Genomic DNA, 22,868 nt, shown 5'->3' with positions numbered 1-22,868 from the left:
AAGGATACCTTTTTTGTTTGTTGACATTTTATTAATTTTCCAAAAATAACAAAAATAAAAGCAAGAACAATACAAAATCAAAAACCATGGTTTTTTTTGGTTGTCTTCCCTCCCCTCCCCCTCTTTTTTCCATTATATTGAACTTATTCATGCACGTCCATAAAAACTTATACAGTCATACCTCGGGTTACAGCCACTTCAGGTTGCGGTTTTTCAGGTTACGCACCCGCCGAAACCCGGAAGTACTGGAACGGGTTATTTCCAGGTTTCAGCAGTCATCCATGCGCAGGAGCTCTAAATAGCGCTTTGCGCATGCGCAGAAGCGCTGAATCACAACCCACGCGTGAGCAGACGCACAGATGTGGGTTGCGAACGCTGCAGGTTGCGAACGTGCATCCTACATGGTTCACGTTCACAACCTGAGCGTCCACTGTATTTTTAACAATCCAGTTTTGAAACGTAACAGACAAAGGACACATTTGAGGGCTTATCCGCATCCTGCCTCCAGGACAGAAATAATGTAGCCCTCCTGCCCAGTGGCCATTTTAAATCAATCTAATAAATGAATGCACATCCCACAACCTTCTGCATAAATACCCTTAGAGTAGCTAACCAAATCTGACCGTGTGAGCGATGACGCATCGTCGTATCATTGTTCCGAGGAGCATTCTTGGGGGGGGGGGAATGGTGCATGTCCTTCTGTGGGTTGGACACAGTTTGTCCTCCAGAAGCCCCTTACGGGTGATGCTAGCCTACGTTTGGGAAAGCCACACAGAGGGGAGCTGCTGTCACTGCAAAACATGGGTGGCGGCAGCCCAGAAAGGTGAAGCAGCGAGTAACTGAACCCATCTTTTGCCCCCTCCAAAAACCCTGTTTGGCGGAACGTTCGAAAAGTCAGAGCTTTCTGCCTGTCTCTGTTTATTGATTGACCTTGGATAAAGAAATATATGACAAATAAGACTGATGGTACAAATTGCTGTAAGAATCTATTGGAGAATATATAAAGAACAGGGAAATGGCGGTAGGTACATTCACTATCAGAATAAAATCATACGACGGGAATTGACAGGAAGCCCAAAGCTTTTATGATATTTTTTGTTAATAATTTTGGTTAACGCTCTTTGTTAATAATCGCATAAAAAGCAGCATAAATACAGCTGAATACAGCCGAAGCTTAAGGTTTATAAATATGTAAGAAAAGATAAGTATATGTTTTTGTTTTTCTCTTTTTTATGTATATGATTGAAATTTTAATTTATTTTATGAGATGTTCTATATATATATGTAATGTATTGCAAGATTATTAATAAAGATGGGGGTGGAGAGAAAGAAAGAAAGGAAGGAAGGAAGAAAGGAAGGAAGGAAGGAAGAAAGAAAGAGCTTTCTGCCCGTTTCTGTTTATCACACTAACGGTGACCACCGGACGTAGCCTAACGCTTTAGAGCCATAGTCCAGTGGGAGAGAAATCTGCTGTGACCCCAAAAGGTCCCAGCTGCAACCCCCCAGGTAGGGCTGGGAGAGACCTGCTGCCTGAAACCCTGGAGAGTTTCTGCTAGTCAGTGCTGACCATACTGAGCTAGATGGAGCAAGGATCTGAACTCGGAAAATGCACCTGCCTGTGTCTCTTCAATTATAGACTCCTGCAGGCTTTTCTACACCTCCTCTGTGATTATATGTACCCTGCAATCACCTGTCCTGGCGTCTGAAGATGGATGTGTTGGTAAACAGCCTGTAAAATTTTCTTCTTAAAAGAGCAAAAATCTCATAATGCTTAATAGCAGGTTTAATCTCGCAGCAGCAGCTGCTGCTCCTCTGCCTGCCACGCTGAGATTTTACTTCTAGCCTGAAGAGCGTGTTGAAATCTGAAGAAAAGGAGCGCATGGGTGCATGCTCCCAGCAAGCTTTTTGAAAACCCATTCCTCCCAAAGGCAAAGATGTGACAGTGGCTTTAGCTGGCAGGGACAGGTACCTGGGCTGAGTGGAGTTTATGCTTTCTGAACATAGAGCATGATGTGCATCTCTCACTGGGATTGCATGGGCACAGAGACCCCCTGGGAAAGGGGGTGGAGGGTTGGAGAATGCAGGAATGCTTAGGATGGCGCATTCGCGCCACTTGTGTCATGCACATCCATTAAAGGGGGCTGGGAGAGCTTTGGCAGAACCCACTGGGATCCGTGCTAAAAGGACTGTGATCATGGCAGTGCATGTTTCTAGATGCCCTCCAGATAGGATGCAGGCTAAAATATATCAAAGGCTATGTTATAAAATATAGCACGGAAAAGCAATATTTACTTTGCCCTGTGAGACTTTGTTTGGGTTTCTTTGTTTGTTTTCCTGAAGATGCCTACAATCTAAGGAAAGATCCACCTTTCATTTTCTCCCTGTGATCCGTGTCTCTTCTTTCCCTTTCCCTGTTCCTTCCACCCACCACTGGCCTCTATCTACGCCTTTTGCACAAATGTCTTTCAGGCTGGGAAACCCAGCTTGCCGGATTCAGACAAAGCCATTTTGGATATTCTAGAACACGACCGCAAAGAGGCCCTGGAGGATCGCCAGGAGTTGGTCAACAAGATCTTTAACCTTCAGGAAGAGATCCGCCATGCGGAGGACCTCCGAGATAAGGTGAGGGGGAAAGCAAGAGGCGCTAAGAACAGAAGCAGGGAGCTTAATCTAGATCTAGCGGTTTGGGGTAGGAGGTGCAAAGTGCCAGCAAAGTGCCCAATGGCATTTTTAGGGCCAGGGCAAGATTTCCATTCCTGTGCACCCCCTTTGCATCAAAATTAGAACTGTGGGTGAGCTGAAAAGAATTATCATTGCCCTAGCTTGGCAACTCTTTTGCACAAAGCCAGCTGCTGTGTGCTGTGTTAGGCTGCAGGCAAAGGATTGACAGCCTGGCTTTCTGTCCTCACTAAGCCCCTGAGCATAACACCATCGGGCTATTTGCCTGCCATCTTTAGTAAAGGTAAAGGGACCCCTGACCATTAGGTCCAGTTGTGCCCGACTCTGGGGTTGCGGCGCTCATCTTGCTTTATTGGCTTAGGGAGCCGGTGTACAGCTTCCGGGTCATGTGGCCAGCATGACTAAGCCACTTCTGGAGAACCAGAACAGAGTACAGAAACTCCGTTTACCTTCCCACTGGAGTGGTACCTATTTATCTACTTGCACTTTGACGTGCTTTTGAACTGCTAGGTTGGCAGGAGCAGGGACCGAGCAATGGGAGCTCACCCCATCGCGGGGATTCGAACCGCCAACCTTCTGATCGGCAAGTCCTAAGCTCTGTGGTTTAACCCACATCGCCATCCGCGTCCCATCTTTAAAAGATGCTTAATTATTCCACGAGCAGCATATAACATTTTATCTTGTTGGTTATCCAGCAATATGATACTCATTTTACACACTGTGCAAAGGATGCCCTAGTTATGCAGCCTACCCCATCATCAACAACAACATTATTATGGTACTGCTTGACCAACTCTTCTAACGGAGGCACTGTCTGCAACGAGGCCTTGCAAACCGATTTCAGAGAATACCAAGGTCATGGGACTCAGTACCCCCCAAACCCTCTTGCCTCGCTGCCACCTGGCGCCCTGACATGCGGAGATAGATCAGCAGGGGTTCCCCGCTTTGAAGCAGGCTAGCCCTTCATCGATCACCTTGGTGCCCTGTGCTTATTGATTGCTTGCTTTGTAGTACCTCGAGGAGAAACAAGAACTGGAGTTGAAATGCTCCACTCTGGGGAAGGACTGCGAAATGTACAAGCATCGGATGAACACGGTGATGATTCAGCTGGAAGAAGTGGAGAAGGAGAGAGACCAGGTACTGTACTTGGAACCACAAGAGCTGGGGAGGGAGGGAGAGAAGTCAGGGAAGGAATCGGAGTGAGAGTCGAGCAGAGAGTTCTTACAGGAACTTTTGCAGCTCCTGTTTCAGGGAAGAGGGAGGCAAAACATTTTGTGGAACGATGCCTCCCTGCCAGGCGTGGGGTATCCTCTCCTCCCCTGGTAGCCTCAGGGTCAAGAAGAACAAACACTTCGTATTTTATGGCTTTTTATTCTGTCATCTGGTTGCAAGCTGTCAGGGGACTGCCATTAGAACAGGGGAGGGAGGCAAGGGGGGCGTGGGATACAGAGAGCCTCCACAGCTCCTGAGGAGCAGTTCCTCTTCCAGCAATGGGAAAAGCCACACCTCCAGCAGAGAAGAGAGGGAAGGGGCCAGCCAGATGAGGGAAGGGCTTGAGGATGCTGAGGAGAGCCCCAGCACCTCGCCTCGTCAGTTCCATCACCCAGCTTGTGCAGAGGGGTGAAACACAAGGACGGGAGGAGGTGACTTGGGGTGTCAAAGTTCTTATGTTGGGGGAGAAGCCGGAAGGGGCCACTCCCGGATTCTGCAAGTGACTAAGACGGACATGAACTTTGTAGATCTGCACTGTAAATAGTTTGCACAATAAAGCCTGTAAAAGACAGGTCAGAGTCCTGACTGGTTACTCACGAGCAACCACCAGCAGCATCTGACACAAGCCAAAAGATCCATGTCTCCACGCATAGGAGATGTTGCCTGCTCTGAGTTCCTCCTCTTCCATCTCCCACAACATCCTGGGAACCTACAAGAGTCACATCCCTCCGCATTCTCTGTTCTTGAATGTGGAGGAACCTGCGAGTCTTTCGACTAGGAGGGCCTCCCACACTCTCCAGGGAGGTCTCTGCTGTCTGCTCTCTAACTTACCCCTCCTCCTGCTCCACTATCCCATAACTAGGCATTTCCTCATTCAGCTGTACATCATCCCTGTCTCCCTCTCCTCCTGAAACTGCTGGAGACTGAGAGGGCAAAACTTCCCACTCCTTCTGAGAGGAGCCAATCAGACCGAGGGCTCATTTCCCACTCCTCTTGCTCAGTCCAGTCCCTGACATCCCCCCTCTGCTTTGGCTCCCAGTGCGTTTCCGAGCACAATTCAAAGTGTTGGTGCTGACCTTAAAAGCCTTAAAACGGCCTTGGCCCAGTAGACCTGAAGGAACGTCTCCACCCCCATCGTCCAACCTGGACACTGAAGTCCAGCACTGAGGACCTTCTGGTGGTTCCATCCCTGTGAGAAATGAGGTTACAGGGAACCAGGCAAAGGGCCTTCTCAGTAGTGGCGCCCGCCCTGTGGAACGCCCTCCCATCAGATATCAAGGAAATAAGCAGCTATCTTATCTTTAAAAGACATCTGAAGGCAGCTCTGTTTAGGGAAGTTTGTAATATTTAATGCTGTATTGTTTTTAACATTCGATTTGGAGCCGCCCAGAGTGGCTGGGGAAATTATTATTATTATTATTATTATTATTATTATTATTATTATTATCATCTTGTTGACACCGTCAGTTCAGTCAGTGGCTCTCCCTGCTGCTGCTCTGTGCCGCATCCCACATATCCACTGTGACGTGTGCCTTAGTTACATCCCGGTTGGACTACTGTAATGTGTTCTACGTGGGGCTGCCTTTGAAAAGTGTTCAGAAGTTTCAGCTGGTCCAAAGTGTTGCAGCCAGACTGCTGACTGAGGCTGGTCACAGGGAGCATGTTATTCACCTGTTAAAGCAACTTCACCAGCTCCTCCTCCTCTGCTTCTGGGCTCAATTCAAAGTGCTTGGTTCTGGCCTATAAAGCCCCATCTGTCTTGAGCCACCTGAAAGATTGTATCTCTTTATGCGAACATTTTGGGTGCTAAGCTCCTCTGGCAAGCACCTTCATCCGTCTCTCTTTGCTTTCAAAGGCATTCCATTCACGGGATGAGGCTCAAGCCCAGTATTCCCAGTGTCTGATTGAGAAGGATAAGTACCGGAAGCAGATCCGGGAGCTTGAGGAAAAGAACGATGAGCTCCGAATCGAGGTGGTCCGGAAGGAAGCCTGCATCTTTAACATGGAGTGCAAACTTAGGCGTCTCTCTAAGGACAACTTCTTTGATCAGGTAGAGCCAACAGAGGTTCTTGCTCTGTGTCACATCACACATTGAATTTCTTTTGGGGGGGGTATGTTTACAGCCAATATTTGTTTAAGTGTGCAATGAGAATCCTAATGTGCGAATGCAGCATCCATGCGCCTGCAACCATCAGGAATCCTTCCCTGGGTCCCAGGTCCAGAATATCCTCCAAGCAGGGTGGCACTGACAAAAAATGGGCAGGACTAGGAGAGGGCTCTGGGAACATCTTGAAGCAATCCTAGAACTTCTTGTCAGCTCTGGGACATTAGCCCATGGTCCATATACAGTGGTGCCTCGCAAGACGAAATTAATTCGTTCTGCGAGTTTTTTTTGTCTTGCGAATTTTTCCTCTTGCGAAGCACGGATTTTGGAAAAGCTTCAAAAATCACCAAAGTCTTCAAAAACCTCAAAAAAGGCTACCACACCGCGTGCGATGAGTTGCTCCTCGAAGTCAAGTCGCAACTGCACCCCCTGAATGCACCCTGGGTATTAACGGTTTTAAGAAAAGGGAAACAAACTTGCAAGACGTTTTCGTCTTGCGAAGCAAGCCCATAGGGAAATTCGTCTTGCGAAGCAACTCAAAAAATGAAAAACTCTTTCATCTTGCGAGGCATTCGTCTTGCGAGGTACCCACTGTATTTGGAACTCTCCTTCCTTGAAGGTTTTGAATGGCAGAGGTTGGATGACCAGGGAAGATTTAGATGAGATTCCTTCATTGAAGAAGGTTGGACTAGATGACTCTCAGGGTCCCTTTGGACTCTACTATCTGGGGCTGGTGGGAGCTGGAGTAGAATAACATCTGGAGGGCCACAGGCTCCCCACCAGTGCACTGGGTGAATTATTTTGAAGAGCAGTATTCGAATGCTAGAATCCTAGAGCCCGAAGGGACCTTGGAGGTTGATTATGCCAACTCCCTGCTCAGTACAAGATGCCGCAGATGCAGGATGCAACCACCACATCCCAGATGGTGGCCAGCCTCTGCCTAAATCCCATTGCCTGCTGGAACCACCACTTCCACAGCTGTTACCATTAGGAAGCTTCTCCTATGGTCTCTTGGTGGCAACTCTAACCATGTCTACACAGAATTGAGTCCTATTGAATTCAAAGAAGCTTCTTCCCACATATGTGAGGTTAGGAATGCAGCTCTAATTAGGGAGCCACATTGAGCTCACCGGTCACTAAAGTCTTCCTTCCGTTTGCTTCCAGAGCTTACCAAGGAATCTGCCCCTCACTGTGATTTCTAGAGCTCCCAGCCCCAGGATCAACGGCCAGGAGGCAGACGATTCCTCGACCTCTGAGGAGTCTCCAGACGACAGCAAGTTCTTCCTGCCCAATCAGCCTCGAATCCGAAGGATGAACCTGAAGGGAATCCAGGTATGTTCCAACACAAGGCAAAATTCTCAGAGGCCCAAGATCATGATTTAAGACCTCTAAGATGCCCTTGGTCAACTTAGTACTTGCAAAGGTTTCAAACAACAATTCCCAACAGCCCCAGCTGGCTGGTTGAAACTGGTGGTACTCCAAAACATCTGGAGAGCGCCAGCTTGGGGAAGGCGATACTGGGGCATGTTCTGCGGGGAATCATCTTGAGGGTGTCAGGAGCTCAGCCTACCCTCGAGTAGGACCCTGATAGAGACACATGCCTGACTGGCATGTTCTCTCCCTCCTGGTCAATCATTTGGGAGCTTCATAAGCTTTCTTCAGCCCGAACATCACAGCAACTGATGCCAACCAACACCGGCACACTTAGGGATCCGCAGAGTTTGCGCATCATGCATAACAGACCTCAGCAACTCAGCATTTTGGCTAATCTACTTTATTTACATATAAACACACACGGAGCACTGCAACATGGCTCCCTCTCTCTCTAGCATCAGGCACCAAAGAGAAAGAAAAAAGGACAATAGTTCCACTTCATGGAACACAGTCACACAAACATCCTGTCTCCATTACTTCCCACTCTGTGGAGTCAAAACATACACCGGCATGTGATAGACAAAAATCCCATGACTGCAATCATGGAGCAGGAATTCTAACATCGGGTAGGCAAGCATGGATGCCATGGTATTGATAATATCCTGCCTTTTGGATGGAGAATACAGGAAGTGCAGATAGAGGACCCAGGGCCATTATAAGAGAACAAGGGAAGCATTCAAGGTGAGCTGCAGCACCTCTTATTGGAATGACCATACCTGGGTCAAACCTACAAACAGCTGTCAGTATGGTGCAGTTGGGCCAACTCTGTGGAGAACCATATTTTGGGAGTAGGCAATCCACTCCTCTGTTGCATTCTGTGGAATACAGTGTTTCTCTGGCTTCTTGATAGTTGCAAGAGCAAAAAAAGAAGAAGAAAGAAAAGCTGGAAAATTGGAGTGATCCTTTAAGCTCCAGCGCAAATGGAAAAGCTGATAGACAGCAGAAGGCTGATGGAAAAGTTTCCATTGGGTGGAAAGAATAATAGGGAGAAGACAGCCAAGATCCAGAGGAAAATTAGCTACCTAATTTAGAGTTAAATTAAACCTTGTCTTTTTTACTCATTCAAGTGTACAGGGAAACGTGCTTGAAGTCCTTGATTCTGCTTGATTGGCTGAATCTTCTGCCACTGTGAGAAACTGCAAAAAGTTTCACTAAGACAAATTTAGCCACAATGGGGGGGGGCAGGGCTTTTTTTAGATTTAGGGTTCCATTTAAAACATTGCCAGGATTTACCACATGGGTAGGCAAACTGAGACCCAGTGGCCGGATCTGGCCCAATCACCTTCTCAATCTGGCCCACGGACGGTCCAGCAATCAGCGTGTTTTTACATGAGTAGAATGTGTGCTTTTATTTAAAATGCATCTCTGGGTTATTTATGGGGTACAGGAATTTGTTCATTTTTCCCCTTCAAAATATGATCTGGCCCCCCACAAGGTCTGAGGGACAGTGGACCGGCCCCCTGCTGAAAAAGTTTGCTGACTCCCTGATTTACCATAATCTGCTAGCCTAGTCCTGTTTGGAGTTCTCTACCCACCCACCCCATGCCTTGATGATACCATTAGCACACATCCTACCCAAGAGGTTTTCAAAGGGGCTGTGGCTTGGATGTCATGGCTTAAGGCATTTATTTACTTCATTAGTTTGCACTCCATTTTCTCTCGAGACAGACGGATGCCAACAACAACTGTATTAATAATAATTTATTATTTATACCCAGCCCATCCGGCTGGGTTTCCCCAGCCACTCTGGGCAGCTCCCAACAGAATAATAAAACATGATAAAACATAAAACATTAACAACTTCCCCAAACAGGGCTGCCTTCAGATGTCTTCTAAAAGTCAGATAGTTGTTTATTTCCTTGACATCTGATGGGAAGGTGTTCTACAGGGAGGGTGCCACTACTGAGAAGGCTCTTTGCCTGGTTCCCTGTAACCTTACTTCTTGCAGTGAGGGAACCGCCAGAAGGCCCTCAGAGCTGGACCTCAGTGTCCGGGCAGAATGATGGGGGTGGAGATGCTCCTTCATGTATCCTGGACTGAGGCCATTTAGGGCTTTTAAGGTCATCACCAACACTTTGAATTGTGCTCGGAAATGTACTGGGAGCCAATGTAGGTCTTTCAGGACCGGTGTTATGTGGTCTCGGCAGCTGCTCCCAGTCACCAGTCTAGCTGCCGCATTCTGAATTTGTTGTAGTTTCCAGGTCACCTTCAAAGGCAACCCCATGTAGAGCACATTGCAGCAGTATTAATAGATTTGTGCATTGCCTTTCCAAACACTTGTTCCAAACCACTTAACATGAAAATGTAAAGTCCATCTCCAGACCATTGTCCGTTGTTTCTTGGCAACAGTAATCACAGGTTTAATGCCTTTGAACTTTGGCGGTCCTGTTTACTTATTGTGGCTTAAATCCATTCATAGGCTGTTAGGAACTGGTGGGTCTGCATGTGGCTGCCCCAAGCGGTGAACCACAAAACAGCAGGCAGGAGCCTTCTCATTCTTCTGGACTGATCCTGACGATGCAGGCTTGCCATTGGATCCTTCTGGGCAGGAAGGTATAAAAGAGGGAGTCCTGTTCCAGTTGAGCAATGAGCAAAGAGATCATCCTGAGAGTTGCATGTTCCTGAAATTAAGAACCTAAGGAGAGCCCTAGTGACTCAGGCCAATGGCCCATCAGGTCCAGGATCCTGTTCTCACAGTGGCCAACCAGGTGCCTGTGGGAAACCAGGGAGCAGAACATGAGCACAAGAGCACTCTCCCCTCCTGAAATTTCCAGCAACTGGTATTCAGATGCATCACTGCCTCTGGCCGTGGGGGCAGATCATAGCCATCATGGCTAGAAGTCATCTATAGGCTTCCTCTCCATGAATTTGTCCAATCCTCTTTTCAAGACATCCATTATTGGTTGTTCTTTGGCCCAACCTTTATCAATGCTTCTGACCACTGATCCGTCTCATGGCTCCCAGAGTCTGACTCATCTCTGACTGCTGCCCATAGCCCACGGGTCAGTCCTTCATGAATTTGTTATATCCATTTGCAAGCCAACGACCTCCACCCGTGGTCATGTTCTCCATGAGATAACTCTCTCCCCTTTCCCACCATTCTCTCTCCCCTTTCCCACCATGCTCATAATTTTTATAAACCCTCCATTTGTGGAACTGATGTAATATTGTTCTCTTACATTCACGTGAACGCAATTTTAGTTAGTTTCACAAAGCTATGCTTATGCTTCTCTGCCCGTTTCTGTTTCTCCCCAAATTATAGAATTGCCCTTTGGCATTGGGAAAGCCTGAAAGGCGTTTCTTTTTATGAGGAATCCTAGCTTGTGTCCTGAGTTCAGTTTCATTTCTGTCCTTTTCCAGCTGCCAAGAACGAAATCCCCCGTCGGTTTGAGCCGAGCATCGGATTATCAAGGTCAGAGAAAGAACTTCCCTGCCTCGTCCGTCTTCCCTGTTAATGCTCAAGCTGTTTCCCTTGTTCTAACTAACGTTTCCAGCCAGGCAAGCACGAAACTCGCTCCCAAAAGATAAGAGCTGCAATGTGTATATATATGTGTGTGTATATATATATCCCTCCCTGATAGCAAACACTTTTTGAGAATCATTTAAAACAGACCGGCAATTGACTCAGGTCTGCTTTCTGTCACTCTGGAGCTGAAACATTCCTACACAGAAGCAAGGCAGGTGTCGAACCCAGCCCACAGTGCAGAGACCCAGAAGCAGAGGAGATCTTCCCAGAGGAGAACCCCAATGAGACCCCCGCCGTTAAACAAACACTTGGATAAGACAAATTAGTGTAGCTTTTGAGACAGATGGCTGTCCACCTGTATATCCAGTATTAGGGTGTGATGAAGCAAACATTAGCGGGAGTTGGGTGGCGCTGTGGTCTAAACCACAGAGCCTAGGACTTGCTGATCAGAAGGTCAGCAGTTCGAATCCCTGTGACGGGGTGAGCTCCCGTTGCTCGGTACCAGCTCCTGCCAACCTAGCAGTTCGAAAGCACATCAAAGTGCAAGTAGATAAATAGGTACCACTCCGGCGGGAAGGTAAATGGCGTTTCTGTGCTATGCTCTGGTTTCGTCAGAAGCGGCTTAGTCATGCTGGCCACATGACCCGGAATAACTGTCTGCGGACAAATGCCAGCTCTCTTGGCCAGTAAGGCAAGATGAGTGCCGCAACCCCAGAGTTGTTTGCGACTGGGCTTAACTGTCAGGGGTCCTTTACCTTTACTTTTAAGTGAATATTTGTCCTGGGGGGGGTGTTGAATTCATGTTGATTGCTTGGGGGTGGGAGAAGGAGCGCTTTAAGAAATGGATCTGCACGAGTGAAACATCTGCGCCCAAAGAGGTGCATATGTTTCTGCTTAGGGCAGCCTTCCCAACCTGGGACTCTCCAAATGTTGCTGTCCTACATTCTCCATCTTCCCTGGCCATTGGCCAGGCTTGCCAGGGCTGATGGGAGTTGGAGTCCAGTGACCACTGGTGGACACCAGGCTGCAGAAGACTGGCTTTGACTCATCCCTCCAGCCCTGAAGTTTTGGAACAGAGAGGAAAGTGGTGGGAAAAGTTCAGGAAGTGAGAGAGATTTTTTGCACCACGGAACAGAGAAAAATAATAACGGCAGCACCGCGAGGGGTTGGGGCTGCCGCCGTGAACCAAACGAGAGCAATAATCGCATGTGATAGAAATCTTGTTTGCACAGAATTATTTCCACCGAAGCGGGCCTTAATGCCAATATCTCGCGTGTCTCTCATCCTCCCTGACTTCCTCCGCTTTTGTCATTTGTGAGCCCAGCAGTTCGAGGACACGACGAAGACAAGGGTGAGGCCAGCAGCAGCAGCCATGCGGACACCAATTCCTCTAATCCCATTTCCATCAGCAACTCGGTGGGCAGCTGCGAAGTTGGCAAAATCGTAAGGAGCTTGCGGGGGCCTCGCTTCTGTGACCTTCCCCCTATAATGTGCCTTTCTGCGCCGGCGACGATTCCAGCCCCTGCGAAAGAGGGAGGCCTCGCCAGCCAGCAACCTTAATCCTTTTAACATATTCTCTATATTAGAACGTTATTAACCTTTCCTCTTAAAATGCATCCCGCCGCTGGGTTATGTTTATTTAAAGCTATTTCACCAGGCTCTCGCTGTCTCGTCGCTCAGTTTTAAAACTTAGCAGTGGGGGGAGAGAAGCGGTGATCCTTACCTCACTGCATTGCAATTGCTTGTTTTTGCTTTATTCTTAGCGAAACATTTTGGATTCCTCGCAGTTCCTAACGCCCTTCATGTTTGTAAGTCAAAGCTGGGTCAGGAATGGGGCGGATGTCTTCCCATTGTCTCTCAAGGCAGACATCCCATTAGGCACAATGCGATCAGCGGCACAGCAGGTTGGCAGTTAGTGGCGGAGGGAATTGGTCAGAGAACAAAGGTGTCTTGCTGGTGGTTTGTAGGAAATGCTGCCCCAGTAAATGAAAAGGATGTCTTCCCTCTATAGCTGGAGTAGCAAAACATGAATTATACTTCCTGGGTTCAGATGCCTAGCCTGGTACCCTCCCAGCTTCAGCTCCTGCCATCTCCAACCACTGGCTGTGCTGGAGTACATCTGGTGAAGGATAGTACAGTGGTACCTTGGTTTAAGAACAGCTCAGTTTATGAAGACCTTGGATTAAGAATGCTGCTAACCCAGAAGTAGGTGTTTTGGTTTGTGAACTTTGCCTTGGAAGCAGAACATGTTCCGCTTCCTGTTGAGTGTGTTCCATTTGTAAATTGAGTCCCCCGCTGCTATGGGAAAGCACACCTTGATTTAAGAATGCTAGAGAGCCAGTGTGGTGTAGTGGTTAAGAGCGGTAGACTCGTAATCTGGTGAACCGGGTTCACTTCCCCGCTCCTCCACCTGCAGCTGCTGGGTGACCTTGGGCCAGTCACACTTCTCTGAAGTCTTTCAGCCCCACTCACCTCACAGAGTGTTTGTTGTGGGGGAGGAAGGAAAAGGAGAATGTTAGCCGCTTTGAGACTCCTTCGGGTGGTGATAAAGCGGGATATCAAATCCAAACTCCCCTTCCTCCTCCTCTTCTTCTTCTTCTTCTTCTTCTTCTTCTTCTTCTTCTTCTTTGGTTTAAGAACGGACTTCTGGAATGGATTAAGTTTGTAAACCAAGGTACCACTGTACTGGGTTCAAGAGCTGATTTTGAGTCTTCTCAAGACTCCAATTCTTTAAGGACCACTTCTTCTCCTATGAACCAACCCAGATCCTATGATGGTCATCAGAGGCCCTTTTTCATGTGCCTCCTCCACGAGAGATCTGGAAGCGTGGCAACATGAAAACAGGCCTTTTTGTGGTGGCTCCCTGCTTGTGGAATGCTCTCGCCAGGAAGCTCGCCTGGTGCCATCCTAGCAGAAACGTTCATTTTTAACCAGGCTGGTTGGCCAGCCTTCTTGCTTGGTTGGTATGTTTTAATCTGGAGCGGGGGTGGTGGTTCTTAATGCTGGTTTTAATGAAGGTACATGTTTGTTGTGTGCTTAAAATATTGCAAGTCACTTTGAGTTGCTGTGGCAAAACCTAATAATAATAATAATAATAATAATAATAATAATAATAATATACTTGAAGGAGCGTCTCCACCTCCATCGCTCTGCCTGGACACTGAGGTCCAGCTCCGAGGGCCTTCTGGTGGTTTCCTCACTGCGAGAAGTGAGGTTACAGGGAACCAGGCAGAGGGCCTTCTCGGTGGTGGCGCCTGCCCTGTGGAATGTCCTCCCATCAGATGTCAAGGAACAACTGACTTTTAGAAGACATCTGAAGGCAGCCCTGTTTAGGGAAGTTTTTATTGTCTGATCTTTTATTGTGTTTTTAATATCGAAGCTGCCCAGAGTGGCTGGGAAGGCCCGGCCAGGTGGGCAGGGTATAAGTTGTTGTTGTTGTTGTTGTTGTTGTTGTTGTTGTTGTTGTTGTTGTTGTTCTACAGAATCTGTTCTGAATGAGGATGCTAGTAATGAAAGTCCATGAGCGGTTAATGGGAAATAGCACAATGTTGATCTCTATGCTTTGGCGGTTTGAGAATATTCAGTACACCAAATATATATATAGACAACTTAACACCTCAGAACTGAACTGAGCTGCTTCCGGCGGAACTGCAGACATGATAAGAAGTGCGAGATAACCCTTTGGGGGGTCTCGAGCGGTGTGGGGGCTATTTGAGAGGTTTCGCGAAGGCTACGGGGACCTCGGATCCTCGGGAAGAGATCCTGAGGGGCACTGGCACCCAGCGGTGCCCAGAGGTGCTCTCTTGCTCCCTGGGTCTTAATAATAGACTCAGGGACGGGATTGAGCTGCGGGCACGAAGGGGGAGCAACTTTAAACCCACACTGTGGAGCCTCAGACTTCTTATGAAAGCAGTTAGCTTCCAAAACCAACAACAAATTAGGACCTACAGCTGACGGAGCTAATCCGAGCACTGCTTTAAAACTTGAAATCTATTAGAATTCGGCAAGTTACGGGATGCAAAAAGGGAGTCCGTCCCGGACAACTGGGAGAAAATGGCGCACGGCGGAAGGTTGGAGGAAGGAGGAGAGGAAAAAAGCCAGCCAGTAAATACCCTCGAACTCACTGAGGCTTGTCTCTGAGCAGGCGTTCATAGGCTTGCCCTGTTGATGTTTTGCTTTTCCTTTTGGGATGCAGCAAACGCTACGGAACCGCAACCCCAGTGTCATGTCCACAACCCCAGAGCCCCCAGGAAATGACTCCATCCTCCGTCGTTGCAAAGAAGACGCCCCACACAGGTAAGGGCTGCCATGCCTGTTAGGCTGGGCTTTCCAACACAGTGCCCAGGGGCACCATCCGACATGCCTGCCAAGGTGCTCCCCAGCCCCTCTCAATCTTTTGCTTTGCAACTGAGGGTTAATTTGCCCAATCCTCTTTTAAAGCTTGGTGTCCGTCACGGCCTCCTGTGGAAGTGAGTTCCATAGATTAACGATGTGCTTCATGAAGGAGCGATTCCTTTTATCTGTCCTGAACCTCCTGAGATTTAAGCTTCTTCGGACGTCCAATAGTTCTAGCATTATGAGGGAAAGGGGTTAAAAACTTTCCTCTTTCCGCTTCATCGTTTGATAAGCTCCTATCACGTCACCCCTCGCTCACCTTTTGTCCGAACTCAAAAGTCCAGAACACCAAAACCTTTTTGCTCCATCCCCTTGATCATGTTGGTTATCAGAGGGAGGGGAATAGCGGTTGCTAGTTTGTGGCCACAAGCACTCAACTCTTCACACACCCGGTTGCTTTTCCTCTCACAGCGACAAGTTAGCATTTTTGTTTCCCTGGGGAGGAAAACACCTGCTTGGGGTGAAATTTTAAGAGGAAAAGCAGCCCCTGTGGAAAGCATTTGGATATCCCTGCTGGCTGCTCTTCCACTTTCAGTTCCAGCCCCCACAGGCATCCTTTTCTTTTAAATCGTTGGGGGAATGATACGCATAACTGCTCATCATGTCCAGCGTGGTCCTCAGTGAGCTGGGAGCAGGGGCTGGTCAGCGGAGGACGAGGACGTCATTCTCCTACCTCTCTGAGACCACGGCTGTCTTTTGATACTGCTTCTAGGTGCTGAGTTAGTGAAAGACGCACACATACACACCCGGGGGTGGGAGGAAGCATGCATGAAATTGTCAGAACACTTTAGATTGCATCTGACAAGGTGAACGGGGCAACTCTGTTTTGCCTCTGCTTCTGAGGTCCCTGAAAATTCTTCCCTGAGATGGGAGCGTTGCCACCGGTGAACCGGTGACATTTTGCCTGCGTCGTGGAATAAAGGAAACCACAGACAAGCAGAGAGTGCCTGGATATGAGGGTAGACCTTCTCTGTGTGTGCAGCAGCCTCCCACAATGTTTCAAAGGGAAGAACTGAATCTACAAGAGCCAGCCGAACTAGTTCAAGGTTTCTGGAGGAAACCAGGGTCCTCCTCCCATAGGAAACCGCCTGACTTTCCCCCACCCCGTGCCAGTGATTCCTTCCTTGAAAACATCCTGCAGATGTCCTCCTGATCCTCCAGATGTTAACCTGGGCTAGCGGAAAGATCACATCTCCCTATACAGATCTGCCAGGGTGCTAAGATCTCACCTCTCAGTTCCAGCATCATCAAAGGCATGGTTGGTGGTGAAATGACAGACAGACAGACAGACAGACAGACAGACAGACAGACAGAGATTTGTGGGGGGGGGGGGAGCTGTGCCCATATTGTTGGCTTCCCTCTGTCAGGGCAAACAATACTTTAATTGCCAGTTTTAAATGTGTCCAGATGTATTTCAATTACTGGTTTTAACTTGTTTATTTTTATGACTTTGTATTGTCTAATGATGTTTTTAAATGTTGGAAGCTGCAATGAATCCAAGCTTGGGGGAAGGGCAGGATAGAAATACATTCATAATAATAATAATACTGATGATGAGAATGATGATGAGAACAACAGCTGCTTAAACCTTGGCATCTTCCTGCCCTTTCATCGGCCGCTTCCAGCAGTTAGCAAAACTCAATTCCTCTCCACTGCACACTTCCCTCTGCTAGCTGAGTCCTGAAATGTGTAGAAAGTCAGCAAAGGTAGAGCGGAATAATCTTTCTTCCTCACTTCCAGCCTGACTGAAGATGACAATGACAGTTTTGGCTGCGACGCTTTGGAGTTGGAAGGTAAGGACTTGCAGAAGGCTCTTGCCTCAAAAATCAGAGGCCCCAGTTATAGTAGCTGGTGGGGAGCAGTTTGTGACCAAGTGGTCAGGAGCGGTGGGAGCTGCAATGGCTTCCAGGGCATTCCAAGTTGGCTTCCCACACAGCTTTTTCTTCCATCTCTACAAACTAAGAGTATAACAAGAGCTCTCCCTTCTTACCAAAAGACCTGCCTTTCTCCTCCTCCTCCTCCTCCTCCTCCTCCTCCTCCTCCTCTTCCTCCTCCTCCTCCTCCTCCTCCTCCTCCTCTTCTTCTTCTTCTTCTTCTTCTTCCTCATCCTCCTCATCCTCCTCCTCATCCTCTTCTTCTTCTTCTTCCTCCTCCTCCTCCTCCTCCTCTTCCTCTTCTTCTTCTTCTTCTTCTTCTTCTTCCTCCTCCTCCTCTTCTTCTTCTTCTTCCTCCTCCTCCTCCTCCTCTTCCTCTTCCTCTTCTTCTTCTTCTTCTTCCTCCTCCTCCTCCTCCTCCTCCTCCGTCTCCTCTTCTTCTTCTTCTTCTTTTTCCTCCTCCTCCTCCTCTTCTTCTTCTTTTTCTTCTTCTTCTTCTTCTTCTTCTTCTTCTTCTTCTTCTTCTTCTTCCTCCTCCTCCTCCTCCTCCTCCTCCTCAGTGAGGAGGAGGAGTCTGTAAGTGACTGTGGAGGCCAATTCTGGATCCACATGTCCTTCCACAGTGGGGACATAAGTTTCCGGGTGGGAGTTGATCACGGTGAGGGTTTGCCAAGTGTGCCTTCCTCTTAGCATGTTTCTCCCTTTCATCCTGAGTTTGAGCATCTTCAAAGCCCATGACACTTTTGGTAAAGGCTGTTCTCCAATTGGAGTGCTCGCAGGCCAGTGTTTCCCAGTTGTCAGTTCTCACGCGCTAGATCATCACCTCGTCATGATGAGTGGGCTTGCACGTCCCTATGACCCTTGTGAGTGAAGCTGTCGGGAGTCTTGTACTCCCATCGGGGTCACCCAAGGCAGTAAGGTCAAAGGGAAGGAGCTAGACAAAGAATGACCCAACAGCAGAACAGGCAGAAGATAACAAGCAGTATATTACAACGGGTGTGAAGGCAGGTGAAGGCTGCAGCAGATAAGGATCTACCAGTCATCATGACCACTCATGCCATCGGAACAGAGCCTTACTGCAAAGACTGTGCGTGGGTCAGTGTGCACTGATCTACACACATAAAACCAATTCACGCACAGGCATAGAGCTTTCTGCTCCTACAGTGGCCAACCAGGTCCACCTAGAGTTGAAACCCATTTTAAGCCTTCAGCTGGGGACTGAAAGTGGGACGTTCTGCCCCCAAAGTAGCTCTGCCAGGGTGCGACAGGCTCTCGCCTATACATACATGAGGGCAAAATGGCAGGGGAGGGCAAAGTCAAGAGGAGCTTGGAAAGATGCTTGTGTTGGCATCCATGGTTTTATTTTGCTTTGGTGCTTGCTACTGGGACATGATTTCCCCCCCCCCCTTCCTTTTCTTTTTCCTGCACCTCCTTTTCCAGACGACTTCCAGGACAGGCATTCTCACGGACCTTCCTCGCTGCCTTCCTCTTCGTCTTCCCACCACTCTGAGGGGCTGGATCTTGAGCAAGTCAACTCCATCTTCAGGAAATTCTCTCTGGAGAGGTACTTAGGAGAATGTGGGATTTCTGCACCAGTTCATGCAATCAGCAAAACGAAAGGCTTATCCACATTTCTTTGTGTCTCACTTCTTTCCCCTGGGGGAAAACTGCTCTTTAGCACTCAATTGGAGCAGGTAGCAATTCAGGGGGTTTCCAGATTGATGTTTGCTCTGATTTAGAGCTTAAGAGTGGGTTTTCCCTGGGAAAGTGAGAAAAGGGGGGAACTGCTCAGTCCCGTATCTAGCAAGTGTGGCTCAAGAGGAAAACCACACTGGGTTAAAGCTGACCAAAAGTCCAGAGGTAGCATTATTATCAATTTACGATGGGGTGGAAGGTTTGCGGGCTAGGAGGGGCTTGCTCACACATTTATTGACAGCTGCACAAGTTATTATAGCTAGGAAGTGGAAGGGGCAAGCAGATTATAAAATGGAAGAATGGTATAAAGAGGTGTGGGATATAGCTAGTAATGATAAATTAACATGTGCCATTAAGGTAAGACGGGGAATATGGAGGAGAAATAATTTTGAGGAGATATGGAGGGTGTTTGTAGAATTTGCGCTGTTAAAAATGGAAAGGGGGTCAAACGATCGCAAGAGGTGTTGAAATTTTGGGAGGCTGGAATGGTCTTGGTGGTGGGGTCACATTTTTATTCTTATTTATTTATTATTATTACTTTGTCAAAAAAAAATGATAGATAGATGATTGATTGATAGATAGACAGATGATGATGATAGATAGATAGATAGGTAGATAGATAGATAGATAGATAGATAGATAGATAGATAGATAGATGATAGATGGATGAAGAGATAGATAGATGATAGATGATAGATAGATAGATATAGATAGATGATAGATAGATAGATAGATAGATAGATAGATAGACAGACAGACAGACAGATAGATGATAGATAGATAGATAGATAGATAGATAGATAGATAGATAGATAATAGAGAGATATAGATGATAGATAGATATAGATAGATAGATAGATAGATAGATAGATGATAGATAGACAGATAGATAGATAGATAGATAGATAGATAGATGATAGATAGATAGATATAGATAGATAGATAGATGATAGATGATAGATAGATAGATAGATAGATAGATAGATAGATAGATAGAAATAGATATAGATAGATGATAGATAGATAAAACAAACTATAAACGAGAGGAAAACCAAACAGACCTGTGCTTGCTCAGGATGAATAGGAGTGTGGATGAGCCCTGAGTGACGAAATGTCCTCCATGGATAAAGCCAGCTGTGCAGCCTAACTTGCAGGGTTCAGCCTCGCCTTCTCCCTGTCATGCTAGATCTCTCAATGCAGGGAGAATTCTTTTATGCAGGGAGGGTGTTGCATTTTTGTTCTGCAAGGAAGCATTCAGATATGCAATACCTTTCTGATCCTTCATAATACCACCCCAGATCTGCATTTCTGGATGGCTCTGCTGATCCCGTACAGGGTGCATTGAAGAGGGAGTATGAATGAGCATTTATGGACATAAACGTTTGCAGAAATATTGCAAATGTTTAATCCTGAAATTCAGGCATCACCACAATTCGCACTATTAAATATATGGGACGCTACTCTAAACCGATTCTCCTCGAAGAAAATGTTAATTTGGTTTCTAGTGGCTGCCAGACTTCCTATTGCACAGAAATGGAAGAACTTAAACGGTCTGTTTCTTGAATTGTGGCATAAGAATTATGGAACCTCGCAATTGCTGAAAAGATAACCCACAAGATTTGTGCAATGAAAGGCAAAGAGCCAGTAGAACAATTTTATGTAATTTTGTGGGATTTTGTCTTATGTTTCAAATGATAACCTATGTGACGCCTACAAGACCTGCACCTGAAAAAGAAATATGGTCTGCTTAAATTATATTATTCTGTTTAATATACCTAAGCAGAATTGTACTTACCATTGTTGTATAAGCATCTCTCTGATGACTTTCCGCATTCTTGTGTTGAAAAGTTAGAATATATATATATAGCACCTGCCTTTCACCAGCAGGTCCAAGGGTGGATTGCAATGATTTAAATTTAAGAATTAAAAACAGTTAAAATGTATTAGGTTCTGTGAACTATTTCAATTCCAGCTGGTCCTAATAAGAACTGCAACTTTTAAGAACCGGTGCCTAAGCTTGCATTTTTCCTTCTCCTTCCCCATCCCTTTTTCCTTATGTGACATTTCTTTTGGGGACCGTCTGACTGCAGTTGCATGTGTGAGCTTGTGTTTGCATGTATGTATGGGGGGGGAGCCTGCCCCCTACTAGCTCAGGGCCTGGTGATGCTTTCATTTTGGACCCCCACGCCTGGCTTTAACCTGATTTGACTGCAAACGAAACCAGCCATCGCCTCCTTGCCCCTTGCCCCTCTGTCACGGGTGCCATGTCCCCACTTTGAAATCCCAGGTGACTAGGGAGAAGTCAAGGAGAGTGTTGCCTGTGTCGCCATTCCTTCCTTAGGCCCTTCCGCCCCTCGGTGACATCTGTCGGACGCCTGCACACCACCTACCACGCCGTCCAGCAATTCATGTTGAACGGAGACAGCCTGAGCTCGGAGATTACTCTGCTGGGGGGCAACGTCAAAGGAAACTTCGTCAACTCTGTCAAGCTGGATTCCCCGGCGGAGAAAGCCGGCCTTCGCGAGGGGCTGCAACTGCTTCTGGTGAGGGTTTGGCATCAGGGAACAGGCTTGAGCATCTATTTTCTTCCTGACTTCCTTGTTTGTCCATCTAGTCCAGCGTTCTTCCCTCCTAACGCTCCAGGGTGTTGAGCAGAGAAGGGTCTTTCTGGACCCTTTCTTTCAACTGGACTTGGTTATGCTAGTACTAATTACAAATTAGGTAAAGGTAAAGGGACCCCTGACCGTTAGGTCCAGCCATGCCCGACTCTGCGGTTGCGGCGCTCATCTCGCTTCATTGGCCGAGGGAGCCGGCGTACAGCTTCCGGGTCATGTGGCCAGGTCATGTGGCGAACCAGAGCAGCACATGGAAACGCCATTTACCTTCCCGCTGGAGCGGTACCTATTTATCTACTTGCACGTTGACGTGCTTTCGAACTGCTAGGTGGGCAGGAGCAGGGACTGAGTAACAGGAGCTCACCCCGTTGCGGGGATTCAAACCACAACCTTCTGATCAGCAAGCCCTAGGCTCAGTGGTTTAGACCACAGCGCCACCCGTGTCCCTAATTACTAATTATGCTGTACTAATTGCTTGAAATCATTAGATGTCCATAGCGCACTGGGTTACTGCAATGTGCTCTGTGCGCTCTCTGTGGGCTTTTACCCGCTGAGAGTGCAGATTCCTGCAGCGTGAGTTGCTGAACAGGACTGAGACCCCATCAGCACATCACACCTGTCCCCAAACACCTGCACAGGTTGTCGACTTGCCAAAGCCCCTAACAACTTGGGGCCAGTATACCCGCAAGTTTGGCTTTCCCCCCATATATGCCCACTCAACCATTTTGATCTGCAGAACTGGCATTGTGGTTGTTAAAAAAAGTTATATTTTATTAAATTTTCAAAAATTTCACATACACATTCCAACGCAGTGGTACCTCGGTTTAAGAACAGTCCTGTTTACGAGCTATTCGGTTTACGAACTCCGCCAAAACTGGAAGTAGTGTTCCGGTTTGCAAACTTTACCTCGGTCTACAAATGGAATCCGAACTGTGGAAGGGCACTAGTGGCGGGAGGCCTCATTAGGGAAAATGAGCCTCGGTTTAAGAACAGATTTGGTTTAAGAACGGACTTCAGGAACGGATTAAGTTCGTAAACTGAGGTACCACTGTACGTAGATTTTTCTTTTGTTTTGTCATCTTCCCATCTCATTTTCCACGGTGCTTTTTTATTTTTTCCTCTTTCAGCATCCTATCTTTTCTCTCTTGTATCGTGACAATAGTACAATAATCTCTATTTCCTTCTGTTGCTCATCGTTCAAATCCTGCTTGCAAATTCAGCATACTGTAATATTTCTTTAGATAGTCCAAAAAGAGCTTCAATTTTCCCACAAATCAATCATCATTAGGTTCTCTTATTTTAGCTGTTAGCTTTGCTGATTCCGCATAGTCCATCACTTACCCGTTCTAGAACTGGCATTGTTATGGGTGCTACATAATGTTCAATCCACGCTT

General features: G+C 47.2%; 1 protein-coding gene across 2 annotated transcripts in view; it reads left to right on the top strand.

Moving 5' to 3' along the window:
- The window catches only part of CARD11 (caspase recruitment domain family member 11), a 101,780-nt gene that overhangs the window by 55,536 nt on the left and 23,376 nt on the right, over positions 1-22,868 (top strand). For both annotated transcript variants that reach the window (XM_079953690.1, XM_079953689.1), the window contains exons 6-15: positions 2,470-2,622; positions 3,691-3,816; positions 5,747-5,941; positions 7,160-7,327; positions 10,790-10,841; positions 12,220-12,338; positions 15,091-15,191; positions 17,031-17,083; positions 18,605-18,728; positions 21,201-21,402. In XM_079953690.1, coding sequence (XP_079809816.1) covers positions 2,470-2,622; positions 3,691-3,816; positions 5,747-5,941; positions 7,160-7,327; positions 10,790-10,841; positions 12,220-12,338; positions 15,091-15,191; positions 17,031-17,083; positions 18,605-18,728; positions 21,201-21,402 — 1,293 coding nt within the window. The remainder of the gene's footprint in view (positions 1-2,469; positions 2,623-3,690; positions 3,817-5,746; positions 5,942-7,159; positions 7,328-10,789; positions 10,842-12,219; positions 12,339-15,090; positions 15,192-17,030; positions 17,084-18,604; positions 18,729-21,200; positions 21,403-22,868) is intronic.

This window comes from Podarcis cretensis (genome assembly GCF_951804945.1).
Source record: "Podarcis cretensis genome assembly, chromosome: 14".
In the NCBI taxonomy this organism is placed as follows: Eukaryota; Metazoa; Chordata; class Lepidosauria; order Squamata; family Lacertidae; genus Podarcis; species Podarcis cretensis.
The sequence above is the reverse complement of the archived record's forward strand: the minus strand, read 5'-3'. Positions and strand labels throughout refer to the sequence as shown.